This window comes from Penicillium bovifimosum (assembly GCF_028826915.1).
Source record: "Penicillium bovifimosum strain IBT 22155 chromosome Unknown utg000007l_segment0_segment0, whole genome shotgun sequence".
Taxonomy (NCBI): domain Eukaryota; kingdom Fungi; phylum Ascomycota; class Eurotiomycetes; order Eurotiales; family Aspergillaceae; genus Penicillium; species Penicillium bovifimosum.
The window spans coordinates 706,180-729,387 of record NW_026622716.1 but is presented as its reverse complement, the minus strand read 5'-3'; the positions used below and the strand labels follow the sequence as shown (position 1 = coordinate 729,387).

The window sequence follows — 23,208 nt, the reverse complement described above, 5'->3', positions numbered from 1 at the left end:
CCAATGAGGCTTCGTTCTTGTATTGACCCCGGATCTTACAACCCCCTGGGGTTAGGTTGCCTATCTTATCTTGATCCTGGGTGTTTTGAATGTCATCATTGAATGATAGCAAGCCCTAAATTTGCGATACACCAGTCATTCTTGGTGTAGATAGGTATCGATTGAAAGCAACCAGTCCGATTCCCGAAACTATATCAGGTCGTGCTCGTGCATGGATATACACAAATGCTATAGTTGCCCAGCCTTCATGACATCACTTAGGTATTCCCACAACCGAGTCCCTGGAAATACATAAATGTAATCTTCAGGATCTTCTGTTGTCCGTCTCAATGCAATACATACAATATTTGTGTATCGAATCAAAATTGTGGGGTTTCCTCATGGACCATGGTTGAGCCTCAGAGCTTGTTGCGGGGCATGTCGGAGGCAGCCTGGCAGGACAAGACGACTATCTGTCAATATTCGGACAGAGTCGGAGTAGAATTGAATTCATTGATAGACAAGTGGGAAAAGAGGCCTCAGGCCGGACTTATTAAGATATAGAGCTTGGCTTGCAATGGACGAGTACATAGCATATTTGATATGCTATTCAATGTTCTGTTCTCAGAAGTACCGGCATGATCAAGACATGGGCTAAATCTATCGTCTACCTTTGAGCCCTAGAACCCACCCATTACACGCCATAACTATACCTTTCTTGGGATTTTGGGAGAAGATCAACTGTCCATGACTTATGACGTAGCTGACAAATCTATTCGAAGAGCTGACTCACGATGAGATAGAAACGCTTCGCTGGTTGACGATCGGGATTTGGCATGTCTTGTTCAAGCCTTTGGAACATTTGGCCATTGAATCACGATAGGGCCCAATGTATTGGAGCTCTCTAGAATGTCCTCAGCCTTATAACATGTTTCAGGACCCCAGACGGGAGGCTGTGCTTTAGGAGGATAAGAATAGCATTGGATGTGGCTAGGGCGCCAATATAGATCATCCCTATAGGCTATGGAGTACCTACATGTACCTCTCTACCCCTACATACTCACTTGCCTACATGCACAGTAACGTTGTATCTACGTAGTACAATGTAGGTACAAGAGGCAGCTTGCATACCACAGCCACAGGGAATTGAGGCTCTATTCAGAATTTGGGGTCTTTCTTATTTGGACAAGGCTGACAGGCCGATCGCACTGCAATGAGACGACAATATTGCAATCCGGTTTGAATCGAGAGTCTATGAACGTTTAAGTGGGCGATGCGCCCGGCGCTTGTTCAGCTTGTTCCCCTCATCTCCGACAGTCCGACTCGCTAATACGGATCTCCGGCCCCCATCTTTTTTAAAAATCCTTCTACGAACTTCATCCTCTTATTAGCTCTTGCTTGTCAACTGAAGACTATTTGGGATTCGTCTGCCCAGTCCCTGTCTCACCCCCGCCAACATAAACCAACCTTATATGTTGGAGGCTCCAAACACCACACCACCAGGATTGGAGAACAGGCGGAGACCAGAGAAAACACAACAAATTTCGATATAATTGCGAACCAGCGTGCATGAATTATGTGAATATCCCTCGTCCGATGCTCTTTTGATCTATATATCTGTACTTTTCGAGAGCGATCGGACAATTTTTGAACATGTCGCGCGCCTCCCCACCAAGCGTTCAGGGGCAGTCGCCAGCGGATGCACTCCAAGATTATGCCCCAGATCCTTACCTGTCGACCACATCTGATCCGGAGGAACTCATGTTTCAAGCCAGTGCCATTCTACTTACGCCGCGAGGGAGCCCTGGGCACTCGCACAGTGGTCCGAGCTCGTCCCCCGAAGAGTCTCGAACTGACTCCACCCAAAAACACTATTTAGACCCGAGAGCGGGAGGTTATGCGGACCTCAGCACCTGCGCTTCGCCTCACTCCGATACGAGTATCTTTGTGGAACCGAAAGATATCGAACTACCAAGAACTTCGGGAAGCTGGCAGAATGAAAATTTGTACGCAAATGAAGAGCATAATGTGCCCGTTGGCTCTGCATGGTCTACACCTTCAAATGCCTTTCAGTGGTCGAGTTCAGAACACAATCCGAAATCATCGTCTACGTCGACAGGCCTAGCACCTCATGGAAATACTAGCGCAATGCAGCATCCAATTCCCCTCTCATATCAGTCCGGCCTCGGGGTCTTTAACGCAGGCAGCGAGCTGTCCCAACTCAATGCCTTGGCCGACCAGGAACCCACTACCAATCTTGCGTCGGATGTAACCAGGGGGAGGAGCCCGGTGGTCAAGATCACCACATTTTCTCGAGGCGATTCGCCCGCGGAACGCAGCATATCACCCGGAGGGCGTCTCGGCCAGTCCTACGCACATCTATCTGCGGACCAAGAGGAATCGAGAAGCGAGCATGATGATCGTCACTCGATTTCGTCTGCGCCCGTGAAGCGATCTGCGAACGGCGGGTGGATTCCAAACTCCGTGACCCAACTAGCTGGCATTGACCCTCAATCCCGTGGCAACGAATACGTGCCGAGTCCCAATGACGTTCACAGTCAGCAAGTAAGGAACGAGAAAAACCAGGTCATCTCCCACTGGACTGAGTCTGTGAGTGCAGCAAACAGTGATGCTGGTGACCTCTCGCCTAGTCCACCGCGCCAACGCCCACGCCATGTCTCCAGAAGACTGCGCGCGAGGAGCACTGGGGATCACCCTTTGGAACAAGAAGACTACTTCAACTTGCAATCCAGCGCCACAGACGGAACATTCCCCGGGCCGGGAGTATTAATCCATGAAAGCAGCGAGGACATGAGCGAGAGCGAAGCAAGCGTTGGCACTTACTCTGATGAAACCTCAGCCGAAGTCGATGAGCCTGGCAGATATGATCGTAGCACCCCCGATATCTACACATCTCTGTCACCAACCAAGACAGATGAGAACATCCGGCTTTATCCCTGGCATGACCCCCCTCGCGACCCGACACCCAGATCGCATGCAATGCAGCCATACAGTTCCACACAGGCAATGATAGCGTTCGAGAAGCGCGTACGTGATCTCGAAACTGCATCGCTTGCGGCAACCATTGATAACAACAGCATCATCAATGTCGGCTCATCTCTCGCTAATTTTTCCCTCTCCGAACAACCTAAAAAGCGAGGTAGTTTGTTCAAGCGTCTGCAGGCATCCTCCATACTGAAGCGCCAAGCGTCTGACCTTTCCATGGGTCCGTCTGTTCATTCTAACACCTACCCTGGACTTCCGCAGGATGATATAGAGAACGCACCGGCGAAACAGAGTTACTCACCCAGAAGCATGTTCAACCGTCGCCATTCGCGGTCGCCGAGCTTGAGCAATGCACTTCTTTCAATGACCAGTCAAATGGCTGCTGTTGGGGGTAGTCAGCCTGTGCGAGCTGTGTCACCTGCACCGTCGCCGAATCCAGAGAGGAGCTCCTTGAACATCCAATTCAAAGGTCGAGGCCGAAGCAGAAGCGAGCTCCCCCGACCAAGTAGTCCTGGGCTGATCAATCTCATGACCGCCCACGGGGGCCCACCAGTCCCAAAACTCACATCGCCTCGACTCAGCCCAGACACCGATCAAACAGCTAGAACTACACCTTTGGGCCCTGGTGTCGGTGGCCCCGAAGATGAGAGCGACGGTGACGTGGGAGATGTCAAAGGCGTGGTCATGGAGTTCCCGGCTATCCAGAGTCTTCCAGTCCCAACATTGGAAGGGTTCAAATCGCAGATCATGCAACTGAATCCAAGACTCGAGCCGGCTTTGATTCATCGTCTCGCACACGAACAAGACCGTCGATATAAGATGTTAGTCGCGTTGCAGCAGAAACACACCATTGAGACTACCAGCCGCACATGTAAATCTGGCAGCTTTTGTCCTGCGCAGGGAGGACAACCTACCTTATTGCACGATCCCAAGGCACCCGCCGAGCCTGAGTCGGGACAAATTCAATTCAGGGTGACGAATTTCGGCCACGGACACGAGCAACAGTATGCTCTAGGCGAAGGTACCGTGGCCGCGGCACATTCCCTCCCGGGGTGCCCCTTCCGCCAGTCAGTCGTCTCCCCGCTCGATTCGAGTGCCCCATTTGCTTCCAGGTGAAAACGTTCCAGAAGCCATCCGACTGGTCCAAACATGTCCAGGAAGATGTACAGCCTTTCACATGCACCTTCCCTCACTGCAATGAGCCCAAGTCGTTCAAGCGCAAAGCAGATTGGGTTCGGCATGAGAATGAAAAGCATCGACACCTGGAATGGTGGACCTGTGCGTTCCCCGAGTGCAATCACACATGCTACCGTAGGGACAATTTTGTTCAGCACTTGGTTCGGGAACACAAAATGCCCGAGCCTAAGCCCAAGAAGACCAAATGCCCCAACCCTGCAGATGTCGAGGCTGTGCCGAATAGCCGAAGGGAACAGGATGTGGAAAGGTTGTGGAAAATGGTGGAGGAATGCAAACACAACACCACTCAAGCCCCCCAGGAAGAGCCATGCCGCTTTTGCGGGAATGTCTGTCGGGACTGGGGTAAATTGTCAGTTCACCTTGGCAAGCATCTGGAGCAACTAGCATTGCCCGTTTTGCGACTAGCGAAGCCAAGCACTGCCCCGGCCCCTGTCGCCAGTACTAGCCATATGCAACCGGCCCGGGGATCGACCTCCGCAACCTATCCCTCGGCCGCGATGTATCACCCTGGACATCAAGCACACGAAACGTCATCCGCCTCCCACCTGCAGCCGCAATACGCGATCCGAAACACTAGTACGCCCGTCAACCCTGCGTTCTCAATCAACAACGTTCCGCTAGCAGACTATTCCACCATCTCCGACGGCGAGTTTTCTATGGAACCAGACTCTATCACGGATTCTCCCGCCCCTGATCATTTCCCGGCCTACGCCCCGACAGGGCAGTTTGGCCAGAACACCCTCCTCTCGGCTGAGGCCCAGGCGTATCCCCTGCATCAGAACTCGGTGTCATACCCACCGCCTTACAATGCTGTTCCGAGAACAAATATCTCAGAGATAGCCATGCCACAAAACTCGTATCCTCTTGCCCAATTTCTCCCCCAGTCTTCTCTTTGCCCCGCAGAAGGAACTTATCCTGCTTACCAAGTCATGGAATCCAGTGTCCCCTATACTTCCTCTGCTTACTCTTCTGGATGACGTCCCGAATGCGATCTACAACATACACACGATCTCCCTTAAGGAGTTCTTGTTCTCCTATGTTTTCCCCATTTTTTTCTCTCATTTCCTGTTTTCCTTTCTTTTCTCTACTCATTACATATTCCCCTTTTCCGTTTTTCTGTTATTTACTGTTCACGTCGGCTGTATTACAATAGATGGTGCGTGCTCACGGGCTTTTCTGCTACTTCCAACATCACGAGAGTTATGCAAGCGAGTCATAACCTTATGCATTTCTATAATGATCATGATAATGATACAGCGGCCTCTGTTACTTTTTTAGGAATCCCCAGGCTTCTTCCTCATGTACTGTGTACATATTTCAAAGCCGAAATTCCGTTTCAGACGTATTTTCTGGCGAGGTGCATGGCATATGAGAGATCAGATTTATGTTTCGAGCTATTCCTCTTTTAGACTAGTCTGTTCCCACTAAAACACACGGTTCCATGGTTCGTGTGACAGAACTCGAACGGTAAAAAGAACTTCATCTTGGACATCAACAATGAACACTAACTCGACTCTCGAGGGTCGAGACATTTGGCGTACGATATAGAATCCCCAGCCGAGATATCTTCCCCTCGTTTCAGAAGTCAGACATTCCCCTAGAGCCGAACCCGAAATCCTAATCTCGAACCGACATAACACACTCTCGTATTAAACGTGCGCTGCTCATCCCTTGCATGAACATGGCAGCCAACATCGGTGCCGATCAGCCATGTCGATCGTCTATCTGTCACAGCCCGATTTGGTCCTTGCTTCCCTGCAGCCCCCTCTATTTTGAGGGCAGTATCAGTAATCAGGATCTTCATGAACGGCTGAGTTTGTCTTACTGCCTCGTGCAGGGGTGAAACTAACAGCTATTTGTGTGTGTGTGTGGTTTGTGTCGTGTTGTGATACATGTGTTATGCTGTACTATGTATGGTGGAATTGATGAGCAAAACTGACTGAACCAACCCCGGCCAAGAATAGAGCTGGCAGCCCGGCCTTGGATCCGGCCTCGGCGGGGATGGCTAAGACTTTAGTATTGGACGTTATGTGAATGGCTGTCAGCCTCATGTTTGTTCCAGTTGCTCTCACTATGATCATTACGCTGTGAGTATTTGCCCGGGTTAGAAGGTATTCCGGGGCGGCGCAATCAAGGGATGACATGTTGCATTCCCTGGGCACGCGAGGGTGAACTCGGTTAAAACTTGTGTCTTACCACAGTCGATTTTTATATTTTATTTCGAGCATTTTGCCTAATTATGCAATTCGGCTTAACACATTCCAAACCCTTGAATTGCTATCGCGTGGTGAAGTCAACCGGCTCGGGGCGAAGGTGGAGCTTGTGTGTCTCTCGCGTGTAGGGTTTGGCACTTGCATGCATCGTGAGCCCTTTTAATACGCTGCCCCTCCCAAGACTTGACGGCTTTTCAACGCTTATTTCTCTCTCTTACGACGGCTGTCTGGTCGTATTCTCTCTTTATTACCTTTTATCATATTAAGATCTTATATAGTCATGGAGGTTCGTGCTCTGCTTACTCTACAAATCAGTCATAGTCTAACTCCCCACTCCAGGGCCTTCAGCTGGACTGGAATGACCCCACAGATGATGTACTCCAGAACATCATGACTAAACAAGATGGATGCGATTTGTCCGATCCCAAATCCTCACTTCCCTTCGACTCATCTTCAAGCTCACTACTCGACCTGGGATCGCTTGATCTTGTTCAAAACGACCCCTCACTCATGAGCCAGTGGTCCTCGCTATCGCGAGGTCTATACTATCCCCACACAAGCAGTCAAGATGCCTGGAATCCCTTGCTGGTCACCGGTGTTCCGACCATGCCCAACTCACACATGAACATCCCCGCTCAGATGCCTGACCAGGACTGCTGCTTCTCGCAATACCACTATAGCGAACCCTCTGAGAACGGAAGCCAGTATATAGACAGCTATCATTCTACTGATTCTGGATATGGCGGGACGAGCTGTGCAGCCCAATCCGTTGTTGCTTCTTCGTACGGTGTGGACTCGTCCAGCCCGCAGATAGGCGTGGAGGATAATACCTCAGCCGAATCGGAGCTTTTCTTCGATCGTCCTTACTACGGGTCCGGGCCGTCGTACACATCGGAGTTTGTCAGCTCGCCGTCGCAGTTGGTTAATGGGTCGGTGCGCTGTGATCACGGGTCTTGTTCGTGGGTTGGAAAATGCCCTTCAGACAAGAGGTTTGTTCTATCTACGCTTGCTCCGGGGGCCGTCAGTGCTAACTTCTGCAGGAAACACGAGGCTCGCCATAAGAAGCTCTTCATATGCGACGTGCCAAATTGCCCTCGAAAGGAAGGCTTCGGCACCATTAATGATCTTGCTCGTCATAAGAAATGCGTTCATAACAAAGAACCTGAGCGCGGTCCTAAGATGACGTACATGTGTTTTGGTTCGAACTGTCCGCGCCCGAACAAAAGGTGGCCTCGGCTGGATAACTTCAAGCAACACTTGAACCGAATGCATCATGAAGAGGATGGAGAGATGCTCTTGAAGAAGTGAGTTGGACCTGAGAGAGCCAAAAGTTGCAGCAACTGATTCCTGAATAGGTCTATGGACTGGTATGAGAAAGTCGTCCGTCACCAACCAGGACAACTTTCCTCGGAACAGAGCTCAAGGGACGAGTCAGTAATTGAAGCACAGGAGGATGCCACATCTGTACCGTCGAACACCGAGCTTGAGCCAGCATACGAGTCCACGTCACAACACACCAACGATCTTTTCACATTCGGTTCTATCACGTCAAAGCCTGCTCAATACGGCACGCCATCTGTCGCAGAATCCGAACCATCTCATTTTGCCGGTTTATGCTCCCTGGGTTTATCACCAAATGAAAGTTCTTCGGCGGAGCCTGCCATCACAAAGCCAGAGGGGTCTGTTGTAGACGCGGCTGACAACTTGATCAATGCGATAACGAAGATGGTGAAAAGTCGCGGGCGGAGATCAAGTCAGAGCATCGACGAGGGAATCGAGGTCGAATCTGACAATGCTCCGCTCTCCCAGCCACAACGGCAAATAATACAGAAAGTTCTTTCAGTCGCCCTGGAACGGTTAACCGACGAGAATGATGCCACCACACAGGATTCCGTCATTGAGAAACGGGGGTGGTTTCAATGTGACGCCTGTCCAAAACAAACCCGGCTACGCTGTGAGATGAAGTGAGCTTTTTCCAGATTCTTCTGTGGGTTATTATCGGCTTACTGACCATGAACGTTATTAGAAAACACCAGAAACGCCATGACCGACCTTACGGCTGTACATTCCCTCACTGTGCCAAGTCCTTCGGCAGCAAAGCTGACTGGAAGCGCCACGAGAGCTCCCAGCATCTTGAGTTGCCAACCTGGCTCTGCACGGAATCCAATGGGAGAGGAGGCGCTGCATGCGAGCGGCTGTTCTATCGGCATGATACATATACACAGCACCTGCGCCAACATGGGATCGCTGAATATAAAGTTGCAGCTTCTGCAAGCAATAATAGGCTCGATTTGGCCGAGCAAACAGATTTCTGGTGCGGGTTCTGTAATCACAGAGTCCCGCTATCCAACCATGGTCTTGCGGGCCGGGATGAAAGATTCAATCATATTGATATTGAGCATTTCAAGAAAGGGGAGAGGGGCCAGGATTGGCGCTTCCCGTCCTCGTCGCCCGGGGGAGAGGAGATGGACCGGTGTGAGGACGAAGTCCTCATGTCGAAGGATACTAGTCGAAAATCTTTAACTGCTGGTCAGCGGAAGCGCAAATTTGCTTTGGTATGACATGTCAGGGGTCATGAATATGGAATTCTAGCCCCGTAATATAATGAACTCTCCTGCATTGAATAGGTTATTTGGACCATCAAGACACTGTATCTCAAGTATGAATTGCTATGGCCTGGATTCAAGTCACAATACAATATAGCGCTGAATATCAAATAAGGAACACAATATGGTACAGAATATCCAAGACCAGATTTTATTTCTGGGAAGCAGTCATCTCCCTAGCCTGTTTCTCTAGCGCCGCCACTTGTTCTGCCAAAAATGTTAATAACCATCAAGATAAGGGAGCCATATGAAGCACTATCTCACCATTCTTTGCCACCTTCGTTTCATCCATCTCCAACTTCAACCACGTCCAGTAGAGGACCTGGTAGACGAAGACGCCGCCCAAGAAGACCTTGGCGAAGGGGCCGGCAAAGGCACGATACTGGTTCATCTAGAAAGACAGTTAACATGACGGCCTCTGATTCTACTATTCTACTGATCAAATAAACATGGACATACCCCTTCCCTGTAGGCACTCGGCTTCTGAGATGAGTTGAATGCGGCTTGTGTGGAGGTGAAGGTGCGTCGACTCATAGGAGCTCGAGCGGACTGGAATGACACCACGGCCGGTGTCAAACGACGAATTGATTGTGAAAACATCTTGTAATTGAGAGGACTTGCTGCTTTCTTCTCGTGTTGATGTATGAGGAGAAGAGCCCCAGAGAGATGTCGAAGTTCGCGTTCTATTTTGGGTATAGCGTCTTGGCATTTGATCCTAAGGTGTCGATCTGTTTAATCCCCAACGCCGCTTTCTCCCGTTTCCCTTAAAATACTTTGCAAATGCAGTGTGACACGTCTTAAATGATAGGATAAGTCCTTGGATAGGGCGTGATTATTGATCCAGTCATAAGATTAAGGGGAATTAAGAAAAGAACAAAAGCGCGATGTGTCATGGAAACATGAAAATAATAAACAGAGACGCCCATCGATTCGAGTTATTGCGACGGTACCCACCAGCCACCTATGATGGATTTTCATGTCAGTCACAGAAGCATCTGACGCAAGGAAGCGACCGGATTCAAACAGCTTTTCTGGAGATGCGCAAGTTCGACAAGATGAAGAGATCGGATTACAATTCAGCAAGTGAATACATTGAGGAGTACCAAAAACAATACGTGAACTGGATGGGGTTCTGCAAGAACGTGGTATTGTTTTTGGTACTCCTCAATGTATTCACTTGCTGAATTGTAATCCGATCTCTTCATCTTGTCGAACTTGCGCATCTCCAGAAAAGCTGTTTGAATCCGGTCGCTTCCTTGCGTCAGCATCAAATGTAGGAATGATACTTACCTCCGTCAACAGCCAATTGAGCCTCCCCACGCTCTGTTGCCTTCCGCATGTTCACAAACAGAGACGTTCGATCGGTCCAACACACGGCAGTGACACCCACCAGCCACCTGTAAGTCATTCCAGTCAACTCATATAACCATCAGAGACAAAAGAAGAGACTTACCCCTGCCGCCACACAATCAACCCACCACGCGTTCTGCTGCCTTCCGCACGATCACAGACAGAAACGCTCGCCTTCGATCCTAAATAGAAGCGAAAGGGCAAAGGGCAAAAGCAGAATGCAAGCAAAACGCAAAGCAAAGCACGAAACGCAAAACGCAAAACGCACGATCAAGAACAAAACAAAACGACAGCAAGCACGAATAACACAATTTTTTGGGGGGCTTTTTATAAATTTTCTGGGAAAACCAAACAGCAAAAGCCTCGGAACAAGAGAAAGAAACAAGAGCAAAAGAGAATGGTGAGAATGAAGTCAGACCTTACCTTTGTGGAAGAGGAAGCGGACGAGGAGGACCCAGAATTGGCTATCAGGATCAGGTACATGCCCCAGCAAGAAAAACGAACGCAAGTACGGCGGGCAAGGCTGGCACAAGTCTTGGAAAGATGAATGCCACCACAAACAAGGTCAAACAGATGTGACTAAACGAGGTGTGGGACATGCGCCCAACCCGGACGTGGGTTTGGATGACCACACGTGAATGTCGACGAGAGTTGATTGTGGATGGCATATGCAAGGACTTTGGTACAGGCGTCAGGGGCGATGCACCAGACGATCCATCTAGACCAGGCAAGGTTTTCAGGAGCGCATTCATGTCGTATGCGCCGATGTCCACATCCTTCGAACAAGGTGGGGGGATATCCTTGGGTGGAATGAACCTCACCTGCACAAGGTCCGCATCATCCGGGAAGTGGACAGACTTCCGGACAAACGGCTCGTCAGATGGGAGCTCCTCCAGGTCCTCATCCACATTGGGTAGACAAGACTTTAGAGGAAGCGGACGGTCGCCGCAACAATGTGGGGGGAGGTCCCGGGGTGGAATAAGCCTCACCTGGGCGAGGTCCGTATCATCCGGGAAGTGGACAGTCTTCCGGACGAATGGTTCGTCAGATGGGAGCTCCTCCAGGTCCTCATCCACATTGATAAGGCAAGACTTCAGAGGAGGGGGACGGACGAAAGAAGAGGGGGGAGGAAGAGAGACGGAGGGAGGAAGAGAGACGGAGGGAGGAAGAGAGACGGGGGAGTAAGAGGGTAGTTCATCGTGGAACGTGATAAGAAGTATTGACACTGGGTTTGTAGAATCAGATGCAATGCAAATGAGAAAAAGCCAGTGGCAGTAGAGAGAGGTGAGAGGAGAAAAGAAAGCAAAGAGTGAAAAGAAAGGGGAATAAATATTGTTTGGGACAGTCCATGGCAACGAAAAACTAAACAGGAAGTGACAACAAACTGAAGTTATACCAAAGCAGGTGTGATGGTGGCCATGGAATCGCCGTGGACCAGTGATCAGGCAAGGAAGCTACGACTTCGCCAGGGCAAGAACCTTCCAAGGTTGGAACATCTATATCAAGTAAACATGAAGTATACTAGGCCCGTAGATGTGAGCCTATGTAAATGCCATACAGAGAAGTAACTAGGGCAAGAATACAGAAAAGTACTCACCTGGGCAGAAACATTTACTGTGTACTCCGTACATGGTTGAGCAATGATGAAGCTATACCTACAAGGTGTGAGGGTGGTAGGTCATGGGTAACGAAGTAGTCAGAGCAAAGAGACAGGGGAGTACGAGGAACCAGGGCAGGAACGTTCACGTCTATAGATTGATCGAATAAACATCAAGTTATGCAAAGTAGGTGGGAGGGTGGCCATGGAAACGGAGTGGTTAGGGCAACAACAAAGGGAGACTACAACTTCACCAGGGCAGAAATACCCATATGATTGCACTGCTGTATACGAGTAGGTAGTCGAGTGGAAGATGTCTTTGTGCCTTTGTGTTTGCAGACTGAGGCTCTTGTAGTTTGTCATTCTCTTTGTTTATTCAGGCTTATATACAGCCTGCTTTCCATAGTCTCATGGATCAGTTTCTTCTCCCTGAAGGACCCTGATTCTCCCCATGCCACCACTAGTTTCGTAGCCTCTCAACAGATATAACCCTAACAAAAGCATTTACACAGACGTCGGCCGTATTCCACACATCCAGAATGACTGGACTCGATAAGTACCCATTTCTGATCTCTGTGTTAACGCGATTTAGGCAGGTCATCGACTCATCGTTGAAACTTGATGGCACGGCTTGGCGCCGACTGAGCTGCGATTGGGTGATGGTAGACAAGCTGCAGGAACATATGCCAGATTGAAAAACCCAGACCATAGTTGGTTGATGGTTCAGTGATGGACTGATGGTAGGTATCAAAGAATCTGAAGGTCGAATTCAAGCTCAAGTTCAGTGAGTACCCTTGTTGAAGACTGAAGTTGTACTGTGCACTTCTAGGGCTGCACGAGCCACCGCTGAGTCAGCGGCACATGATCCATTATCAGGTCCATCAAAAGCATCCGGGCCAGAAGGGCAATGAACCAGAGTCAAAAACCAACTTATTCTCGTCTTCTTCACGTCCCTAATTGCCCTCTGACACCTCCTGTCATCACTTTGTCATGTCATCCGTCCACCCCCTCCAATGCTGATTATTGTTGTGTCGGGCCATCGAAATGACCAAACGAATCGATTCAGCTAATTTAGGAAGGGAATGGAGCATCATGATGGCTCTATCCATGAGGCTTTGTTCATGGGCTGATTGAGGATAATGGGCTTTGAAGCAATCCCACCCCCATGGAGAGGGTATCACGTGCAAGTTGTTGACTAATGTGTCAATACGCCACAATGTGGCTGGTGTGCGTTCAGACAGTCAGCCCCAATGAGCGCGAGTCCTTTCCGCCCTTCTTACTCAAAAGTCTTCGTTCCTCAAGTGACCATCGAACTAATTCTTGCTATTAATCTCGACAATTTGCTCTGTGCACTTCGCATGTGTCCTGGTTGCTGACGATCCTGCACGACGCCTGTTTTTCCACGCGTTCCCGAGTCCGTTGAGACCCTTCCACCTCTGGCCCAATTGCGCTCCACCACCGTGCGGCCTCCGCTAACATATTGATCAGCGATTCTCGCCGAGGACGTCCTAAGCTCGCTGCCGTGAGAGGCAATTCCTTCCACCTTTCGATCAGGTGGTTCAGCTGTTGCTGGCGACAACTGTACCATTTGTAAGTGCTGTCCTTCTTGCCCGCAGTGCGCAATTCCAAAGACCTGCTTCCCACTTCTCTGTATCTTATCTATTGTTTTAACCTGTGATTGCTTTTACTTTACTCTTAATTTACCCTCTCATATTGAGGCTATGCGTTCTAACAATCTGTTTCAAAGTGATCCTCTAATTACCGAAACGGCGCCATGGCTCGTGGCGCAAAGCGTACCCTCGACGAGATCGCCATCAAGTCCGACTCTGAGGATGAGGACTACAGTGACCATGGTCGCTCTGCGCGCTCGACTGGCAGGAAGACCACTGGCCGCAAGACGACCGGCAAAAAGTCAAAGGCGGGCTCCAGGAAAAATTCACGACGGGGGCCAAAGAGGAGACGACGCGACTCCGACGACGGAATTACCTCGGACGGCGAAGAGTCATCCGAGGTGTCTGAGGACCTCGAATTTGATGAAATGGAAGAGGACTCCGACGATGTTCAAGTCGAACGGAATGTCAGAGGAACGGCGCGTCGACGCACCACGCAGAGCCGTCCTCCGCTCTACCAGGAACCGGATTCGGAAGAAGACCTTGTCAACGACGATAGCGAAGACGCGCATGGCGAAGACGAGCATGGCGAAGATGAGCCCGGGGCTCCCTCTCCACCCAAGAGTACCATCATTAAGCTCAAACTTCCACCCCGCTACTTGGCTCATACCAAACGCGTGACCCGCCACACCCGTGATGGCTCAGAGGATATCTTCGCCCTCACTAATTCTGGTCGTCATGTTCAAACAATCGAGCAAGGTACACGTAGCCCAGACATGGAAATCTCAACACACCATGTCACCCGAGTCGGCCGCAAGGCCACGCGTACGATCATCGAAGATGAAGACGAAGATGAGGTAATTAACGAGACCACTATCCAGGGCTCGCAAATGGAGATACTAGAAAGCGATGTGCTCCAAGGTGGCGCTGACGGTGACACCTTGCCGGTGAATGATGGAGACAACCATCCAATTGACCAAGAAATGCTGGATGAAGAACACGTCGTCCCCGAATCGGAAAACGGCGATGACAAGAATGTCCAGACCGAAGAACCCGGTAAGCCGTCAACAACCCACCGCCCAGACAGGCTTTTCCAAGAGCAATTCATTGACCAAGTGATAGCAAACGCGGAATCTCAGCCACGTCGATCTAGCCGCAAGCAGCTACTCCGAGGCTCACAGCGTAAGAGCAAAGATGAAGAAAGCGATTTCGAACCAGAGGAAGAGGTTTCAAATGACGAGGAGGAAGATTCAGAGCCCGAAGCGCGAGCCCCTTCCCGTAAAGATTCTCAAGCTCACGAGGAAGCCGAGGACAGCTCTGCTAGTCGGCGCCCTGGCCTGCGCCAGCGGCGTGCTCTAACCCGTGCTCCCACTGAGGAGGCGGAAGAATTAGCAGAAGAACTTGAAGACTTGACATCTGGCCGGCTACGTCGCCGTGCGAAGCAAACGACAGTCGTATACGAGAAGCCGCGTCGTAACCGAAAGGATGTCGATTATCGTATCATTCGGCCTGAGATCCTCCAACCCTCTGAAAGCAGCGACGGCGAAGTGGCTGCGTCTCCATCTCGGCGTGGTCGTGGGGGTGGTGGATGGCAGCGCACTTGGTTTTCCACAGAAGGCCCCTTTGGTGGCACCGGTAATACAGCCATCCTCGGTGGTTCTGGGGGTCCTACCGCAGCTGGAGGAGTGGACAGCGATAGCAGCGACGACGACGGTGGTCAACAGCCAAACCGTACTGGTCTCGTCGCTACTCACAACCACCCAGGTGACCCGGCCCAGGCCTCTTCCGGCGCGCCCGCAAACCTCGGCAAGATAACTAACAGCAAGTCTTTGTCTGACATAGACCCTCTGGGGGTGGACATGAACATCAACTTTGATCAGGTTGGTGGCCTGCAAGGGCACATCGATCAGTTGAAGGAAATGGTTTCTTTGCCGCTCTTGTACCCCGAGATTTTCCAGCGTTTCAAGATCACTCCTCCTCGTGGTGTCTTATTTCACGGTCCTCCTGGTACCGGAAAGACGCTCATGGCTCGGGCTTTGTCCAACAGCGTCAGCTCAGAAGGACGCAGAGTCACATTCTACATGCGAAAGGGTGCAGATGTTATGAGTAAATGGGTCGGTGAGGCTGAGCGACAGCTTCGGCTTCTCTTTGAAGAAGCTCGCAAGAACCAGCCTAGCATCATCTTCTTTGATGAAATTGACGGGTTGGCTCCCGTGAGATCGAGCAAGCAAGAACAGATTCATTCATCGATTGTCTCAACTCTACTTGCATTAATGGACGGTATGGAGGGTCGTGGTCAAGTGGTCGTCATCGGCGCTACCAATCGACCTGACTCGGTCGATCCTGCTCTTCGCCGCCCTGGTCGCTTCGATCGTGAATTCTACTTCTCATTGCCCAATCTCGAGGCTCGTCGCGCCATTCTTGACATTCACACTAAAGAATGGAACCCACCCTTGCCCAGTAACGTCAAAGACGAGCTGGCAGCGATGACCAAAGGATATGGCGGTGCTGATTTGCGAGCACTTTGCACTGAGGCTGCAATCAATGCCGTGCAGCGACGATACCCGCAGATCTACAAATCAGACCAAAAACTCGTGATTGATCCAAAAACAATCGATGTCGTCCCCAAAGATTTCATGATCGCAATCAAAAAAATAGTGCCTTCTTCAGAACGATTTTCCTCGTCTGGCGCCACTGCTCTTCCTCCAAACATTGAACCCCTTCTTCGCCAACCATTGTCTGAAATCAAGAGTCTGCTCTCGGAGATTCTGCCGCAGCGAAAGAAGCTTACTGCTCTCGAAGAAGCTCAATATGAGGAGGTCAATGATGGTAACGGCTTCAGTCGAGAACTCATGTTGCAGGAATTCGATCGCTCGCGTGTCTTCCGACCCCGACTGCTGCTCCGGGGACCCCACGGCATGGGCCAACAATATCTCGCGGCCGCGCTCTTACATGTGTTTGAGGGCTTGCATGTTCAGGCCTTCGACCTTCCTACATTGCTCAGTGACTCAGGCCGCTCCGTAGAGGCGGCTGTCATTCAGCTGTTCACGGAAGTCAGGCGCCATAAGCCAAGCGTCATCTACATTCCCAACATTCACCTATGGGTCCAGACTGTTGGACCTGCCGTGATTTCTACGTTCATGGGCCTTTTGCGGTCGTTGCCTCCTTCTGATCCGGTTCTCTTGCTTGGTATCCTTGAATCGTCAGAGGAGGATGTGGATACCAACCTTCTCAAGCACATGTTCGGATTCTCCAAGCGAAATTTGTATGACCTGTCTGCTCCAGACCATAATGCGCGTCATGAATTCTTTGGAAAAATCGTTGAGTTTGTCAAGACTCCTCCAAAGCATTTCCCAGAACCTGAAAACCGCAAACTCCGTCAGTTGGAAGAACTGGAGGTTGCGCCGCCCCCGCCTGCGAAACCCGAGCCGGAACTTACTCAAGAGGACCTGAAGGCTCAGAAGAGGAAGGACAACTACACCTTGAATCTCCTGAAAATCCGAATCCAGCCCGTGATGGATCAACTCAAAAGATACAAACGTTTCAAGTCAGGTGTAATCGATGAATCTCAAATCCGATACCTGTTGGACGAAGCAGATCCCAACATTGTTACTACTGATCTTCCTCATGACCCAGAAAACGCCTACCGGCCTTACGAAAAAGCATACGACAAACGCGGTGTTGCGGGCCTCCGCGAAACCGCCACTGGGAAATTCTTTTACAACCTGGATCTTGTCACGATCGAGAAGCGCCTTTCAAATGGATATTACAAACGCCCTGAGGATTTTGTGGCAGATATCAAGCGATTGGCCAAAGATGCTCGACAGACCGGGGATCCGGAACGCATTTTGCGATCGAAGGAGCTTGTGGCGAACGTCGAGGTTGACATGACCAATATCACGACGGCTGAACCGGCTCTTGTGGCAGAGTGTGAGAGGGTTTATCAGCGCGAGCTGGCTCGCGAGAAGGCGGCGGCTGAGCGCAGAGAACGTGATCTGGCGAACACCGCAACTGCTACCTCCACTGAGTCTGACCAGAAGGCCCACGGTAATACTGAGCTGGGTCCATCACTTGGCCCCGTTCACCCCGTCTTGGTCCCCACCAATGGCGACGATGAGAAGGCACTATCCCGTCCTGTCACCCCGGCAAACAAGTCCAATTCGACCTTCGGCAATGAGGATCCGTCTCGTGTTGCCGACGCGGCCACTGGTTCCCATGGTGACGGAGATGGCGACGTCTTCATGTCCAATTCTGATGACCACTCCGGTAGCAAGGATACCCAGGGAAGCTCATTCGGCCCATCTGCACAGCCAAAGCCTCCTTATTCGCACACAGCCCCTTCTCAGCAGATTCGCCGAGAATCTGGTCTTTCTAGCTTCTCTCAACGGGGCCCTATGACTCCAATGGCTCCCGGATCTCAGCCGGCCGATTACGTCAATGAAGCGTCCACCACTCAGACCACTTCTGAGAAGGTCACGTCTGAGAATCTCTCCAATCAAACTTACCATACTCAAAGTCCTCATGTTTCAAGAATCGATTACCCTGATCTCACCCAATACCCAGACCGCGTGTCACAGGAAGATCAGTTGCCCGACACTCAGCAGGGCGATAGCAGCCAGCCTTCTCCACGTCCCCGAGACTCGTTGCTTAGCAACGTCGATACCCAGGAGAACAGCGATCTCATCGAAAGCCAGTCGCAGTCGAAGCCGCAGCCTCCGCTCTTCCATGAACCCAGTATGCCAGCTGCTGATGCTTCGAACAAACCACAACCCATGCCGAATGAAGAGGCCCACGAGCCATTGATCCTTGATCTTGAGGTTGTTGAACGTCTGCACACGCAGCTGACTCTGTCGACCAGCGGGTTCTCAGTTGAGCAGCTGGAGCAGATCAACACCAGTTTGATGGACTATGTGTGGCAGAAGCGTGGGGAATGGAACCGAACTCACGTCGCCGACGGCCTCGGCAAGACCTACAATGCAGTGCTTGAAGACATGCAAGAAATGCAGGAGATCGGACCGATTAGCCAACAAACCAAGGACATCTTGGCTAATCTGAGCTTCCAGTGAGAGCCCTTCGGCTATTGCATAGTTGCATACGTTACTCTTCCTTTTTTTCTCTTTATTTCATTACTGTGTCAATATGCTGGCTCGGTTCATATTCCCCCGATCTGATGATGGTTTTGTTTTTACTTTTTTTACCTGCTTTATGGCGAGCTGGGGGTGCAAGCTGTGGATTACCCTCTTTTTTTTTAATTTGTGCAAAGCTCGGAGCTCTGAGAGCCATCTGATATGGGAAATATGAGTAGACTATGAAATCGATAGTCTTAAAAACAATGTCTCTGTGTCTGTGTACTTTGTAGGAATATAGATGTCCGACTCTCATGAAAAAGTGTAGATCGGAACATGTGACGCGACCCACTAAACACCCTGGCCTTTTGAGCTTGACCAACACCACATCTTCTACACAGTACACTTGACTTCTCTCTTCTTACTTACTGGATAGTTTGACAACTCTCGCTGTTCCAATCTCATTTCTCCCTGGATATTCAGCATATTCATCTATCCCTGCCTCAAGGTTCACATCGCCGCAATGTTCGACGTGGACTGGCTCAGTCTCGCCGTCCCAATTTCCTATCTAGGCATTCTCTTGGGATCCCTTGCCACATTTTCCTCGCTTTACCGCAAGCGCAAAGCCCGTACGTGAATATATTGTTTCGGAAATATGCTCAGCCTGTCAAACTTGACCATTTTGCGCCAACGGATCTATGTCCCAGAAAACTAACATTCAACCATCTTAGACAAGGCAGCATCTCTGGAGCCATGGTTCTCTGCTCACATTCAACGCGACATCTACTTTTCCCTCCTCCACCTCGAACCTTCAGAAACCTCACCAAAAGAGAAGAAAGCCCCCGCCATCCCCGACTCAGTCTTGAAGGCTTCTCTTCTACGTCGCGCAGCTGAAGACATCCGTCGCATTATGGCGCTGCGTAGCCAGAAACAGGCTCTCGCAACGCTTCTCCAGCGTGGTAGTGTCGGTGATGATCTCTGGCAGCGATTCCAGCGCGCGGAGAAAGAGATGGAGGACGAGGTCAAGGATGTGGTTTCCGAGGTATGATCTATCCCTACCCTCTTGTCTTGGACAAGCCCATGTTCCCAGTGAACAATTGATGGACTATATTGTTCCGAGTTTTACTAACAAATCAAACAGGCAAACGCCTATGCTCCTGGTTGGGGCCAGATTATCTTCCAGTCCGCCAACGAAATGATGAATAACGATATCTACCGCAAGCGTATGGAGGACCAACAAGGGAAACTGGAAGAAGAACGTCAGTGGTGGAGCAAGAAGAAGTCTAGTATCCAGGAGGGATTCATGAAGGAGTTGGAGGAAAGCTCCCCTGCGGCGCCCTCTACCAGCGCGGCCAAACCTACTGGCGCAACGACCCCTGCCCGTTCTGTCCAGGGGAGCGATGATGATGCTGTTCTTGTGGAGGCGGAAGCCTCGTCAAGCACTCCTGTTCCTCCGCCAAGCACAAAGAAGAAGAGCAAGAGCAAGGGCAAGAAATGAATATACGATGTTTTTTCCGCTAGGTGTTACTTGTATTTTTATATGCGTTGTTTCTACCAGAATCATAGCCATTGAACTCATGTGATCTGTTTCGGTCCGCTACCTATTGCGTACTTCCGTATGCTTCCTGAGCATTCATAGTTGCCCGAGGATCTGCTCACCCTTCACTCAAGGCACCCAGGGAGAGTACAGCTCATAAGAAGTGGAGGTAGAGGCTAATAAAAATACACATTTCGGAGTGTCTGTCCAGATATAGTACAGTCCCATCTTAGGAGGGATCAAAAACAACCCTCAAACGCCACTCATGCTATCTCGGTCCAATGCAATGCTCGATGGTGGACCCGATTAATTACAAAAGCTTGCTATCATCCACCCCCAAGGGCGACCCCAAGTCAATCTGACCGACCGACATTTCTTGCGCCGCGATGTCGAGCTTGTCTTCGACTTGAGCGGGATTCAAGGCGTCTACTCGACTCATCACGATGCGCAGTAGACTAGCCAGGATCTCGAGCTGATATTGACTCATCTCACGTGGATCCAGCTGTTCAATACTTAAGCCTTGCACTCGCAGAGCTTCAGCCTTGCGGTCACCCAACATTTCTAGCAAACGGCTGACTTGGCCAATGTTCTCTTTGCTTCGCGGGGTCGAAGATAAGCGACGGAGGCGCCGTTTCGGGGTATCGGCCGGTACTCCAGCGAGTCGAGCAATCTGGAGTACGATCATACGAGCGGTGATCTCGTCAGGTACGAAGCCGAAATTGGAATGCATTGAGTGCATGACGACCAATGTCCCAGAGACGTCTTTGGACAAACAGAAACATCGCACGATTTGATCGAATAGAGATTTCGTCATCTGCGCCCGGGCGGTCTTCTGGGCGTGAGGAGATAGTTGGGAATACCACGACATCATGTTGGCATAGAGTTGACGTGCTGATGGGAAGCCCGCATCGAAGGCAGTACGCCCGCGGTCGTACTGGAGCTTAGCGCAATCCCAGAGGCAGGCATAGGTTTCCACGTCGGGCCGGATGGAGGTTGACATAGTTTGGAACTTGGTCCAGAGGGCTCTCACGTCTTGTTTTCGAAGTTCTGCGTATAGAAGATGGTTCATAAAGTACGAGTTCGGCCTGATATGAGCATCCCCAAGACATTTGGTCAGGTATTTGACCATGTCATCGTCACCTCGGCGTGTGTAATGAAGAAGAAGAATACAGAATGTCTCGATACTCGCAGGCGGGACCTCTCTCTTCATGAATTGAGGCATACGGACAGACTCTGTCTCATGCTTGAACTGAAGTTGCGGGGAACTCTCGGCTGGTTGAAATCGCTCCCACACGGTATCAATGCGCTTTTGGATCATGGCCCACCCAAGTCGTTCTGCCTTATTTCGTGCACTGTTGCTCCCGTCCCGGAGCCAGCCCGCGATGATCCCATTCAAGTGCTTGCTATCAGGCTTGACACACCGTTCGTACATGAGTTCAATGACCAGAGCAGCAGAATCGACCTCGCCCATGCCGATAAGCTTCTTCATCCAGCTTGCATAGAAGAATCGGTTTTGGAACTGGCGAGGCAGCACCTTGAGAGCGGACAAAGAGACTTTGTTCACTTCATTCTCGTTGATACTTGATGCATGAAGATTACCCGCCAGTCCCAAAGCGGCTTTGTACAAAGCAGTCGAGTCATTTGCCGGGTCTTTTCCTGTGACCATCATATCCTTGAAGATTGCAACAGCGGTATCTAACCGACCCGCCGTTAGGAGAGAAATGCTAATCTTGTCATAGTCGTCCATGGTCATTTCTGGGCCCAAGAATGTCTTAAGCTGTAAATAAAGTGCCCAAGCCTTCAACTCGGCTTCTTTTCCGGGCAGCCTTCCCCATGCTGTGATCACAGGGATGAGGACACGCGGCTGGCGAGTCCGATCGTTTGCCAGGAAAGCCAAAGCGATGTCTTGAGCTCGCTGTGGGTTGTTGTCTGCCGCAAATAATCGCACTCCAAGTTTCCAGTATTCCTCCAGATCCTCCTTCTTCTGAGACAGCTCAGCTTGGTATGCCTCCCACTGTTCCAAAGCAAGGTTGGTGGAACCGCTGTCATGTAGAGATGTAATATAAGACAAAATTTGGGGAGTGGCGAGTGGTCGACCAAGGGAGGTAGCGTCCTGGGCCAGAATTTGCAAATGTGTTGAGCGTGTTCCATGATCGTGCTCTCCTGCTTGCGAATCCCAGATTGTCTCGAGTGCCTTCTCGGGCATTATCGTTAAAAATCCCGGAATAGCCTGCTTGCATCTGCGATACCACTTCCACACATCTTGTCGAGCCCGCTCATCCGACGTCTTTTCTTGGAGTTGCTGTAAGGAAATGTTGAATTTTAACACATAAGGGTGAGATTCCGCGCCTGCACGCTTTGCTGCAGCTGACCGTTTTGCGGCCAGACTTCGCCGTTTCTTAACGTCGTCCTCCCAGTTCTCGTGTTCCTTCGCAAGACCCTCGAACTCCTCCCGTAGCATATCATCAAGCTCCTGGTCGAACACCTGATCCAACCCAGGCTCGTCCGCAGGCTTGGGATTTTCTTCATCGAATTTTCTTAATGCTTCCAAGGCGACTTTTCTGTCTTCTTCAGGCAAACTTTTGATGAAGGGACTGTTGGGGGCAAAAGGTCCCTCCTCTAAGACCTTCAATTCATCCTGGAGCTTTGCGAGCTCTTGTTTGATCTCCTCCCTCTCCTCTATAACTTCGGCTTCGGGATCAACCTTGCGTCGCGTTTTGCTTCCGGGGGACTCTTGTTCGTAGAAGGTGACTTTGTCGTTCGGTCCGCCAAAATCAAGTCGCCGCGGAGCTACGGCGGAGAAGACCCGGCGTGGAGCGCGTGTCGATGGGCTGCGGGCCACATGCTGACACCATCGGGCTCCTTGAATAGCCTGGCGCAGCATGAAGTCTGAAGTTGATTGGTCATCGAAAGCGACCAAGAGGTGGGAAAAGTGAAGAAGTCCAGGTTCGGAAGAGAAGCAATTATCACCCGATTGGGTTTAGCGTTAATTGCGCTTCCGCCCTTTGAAGTCATCCCCATTGCGACAACCAAGTCCCTTTGAACAG

General features: G+C 50.6%; 7 protein-coding genes across 7 annotated transcripts; 4 read left to right on the top strand and 3 right to left on the bottom strand.

Moving 5' to 3' along the window:
- Positions 1-1,632: 1,632 nt before the first annotated feature.
- N7515_009187 (putative C2H2 finger domain protein) lies at positions 1,633-5,159 on the top strand (the record flags this gene model as incomplete). Its single annotated transcript, XM_056669931.1, is given in 2 exon segments — positions 1,633-3,989; positions 4,001-5,159. 2 exon segments carry the CDS (start codon positions 1,633-1,635, stop codon positions 5,157-5,159), a joined length of 3,516 nt encoding a protein of 1,171 aa, XP_056517730.1.
- A 1,516-nt stretch (positions 5,160-6,675) lies between these two features.
- Positions 6,676-8,956, top strand: N7515_009186 (putative C2H2 finger domain protein; the record flags this gene model as incomplete). Its single annotated transcript, XM_056669930.1, has 5 exons — positions 6,676-6,681; positions 6,735-7,384; positions 7,436-7,699; positions 7,751-8,359; positions 8,422-8,956. The coding sequence occupies 5 exons, from the start codon at positions 6,676-6,678 to the stop codon at positions 8,954-8,956; spliced, it is 2,064 nt and encodes a 687-aa protein (XP_056517729.1).
- Positions 8,957-9,152: 196 nt separating this feature from the next.
- N7515_009185 (uncharacterized protein) lies at positions 9,153-9,601 on the bottom strand (the record flags this gene model as incomplete). Its single annotated transcript, XM_056669929.1, has 3 exons — positions 9,153-9,208; positions 9,266-9,392; positions 9,461-9,601. The coding sequence occupies 3 exons, from the start codon at positions 9,599-9,601 to the stop codon at positions 9,153-9,155; spliced, it is 324 nt and encodes a 107-aa protein (XP_056517728.1).
- A 476-nt stretch (positions 9,602-10,077) lies between these two features.
- N7515_009184 (uncharacterized protein) lies at positions 10,078-10,340 on the bottom strand (the record flags this gene model as incomplete). The annotated part of the gene is made up of 2 exons (XM_056669928.1): positions 10,078-10,235; positions 10,292-10,340. 2 exons carry the CDS (start codon positions 10,338-10,340, stop codon positions 10,078-10,080), a joined length of 207 nt encoding a protein of 68 aa, XP_056517727.1.
- Positions 10,341-13,722: 3,382 nt separating this feature from the next.
- On the top strand, positions 13,723-18,624 carry N7515_009183 (chromatin segregase YTA7; the record flags this gene model as incomplete). The annotated part of the gene is made up of 1 exon (XM_056669927.1): positions 13,723-18,624. The coding sequence occupies one exon, from the start codon at positions 13,723-13,725 to the stop codon at positions 18,622-18,624; it is 4,902 nt and encodes a 1,633-aa protein (XP_056517726.1).
- A 523-nt stretch (positions 18,625-19,147) lies between these two features.
- On the top strand, positions 19,148-20,122 carry N7515_009182 (Sec63 complex subunit SEC66; the record flags this gene model as incomplete). The annotated part of the gene is made up of 3 exons (XM_056669926.1): positions 19,148-19,253; positions 19,356-19,666; positions 19,766-20,122. The coding sequence occupies 3 exons, from the start codon at positions 19,148-19,150 to the stop codon at positions 20,120-20,122; spliced, it is 774 nt and encodes a 257-aa protein (XP_056517725.1).
- A 349-nt stretch (positions 20,123-20,471) lies between these two features.
- N7515_009181 (pentatricopeptide repeat protein) lies at positions 20,472-23,045 on the bottom strand (the record flags this gene model as incomplete). Its single annotated transcript, XM_056669925.1, has 1 exon — positions 20,472-23,045. One exon carries the CDS (start codon positions 23,043-23,045, stop codon positions 20,472-20,474), a length of 2,574 nt encoding a protein of 857 aa, XP_056517724.1.
- Positions 23,046-23,208: the final 163 nt, after the last annotated feature.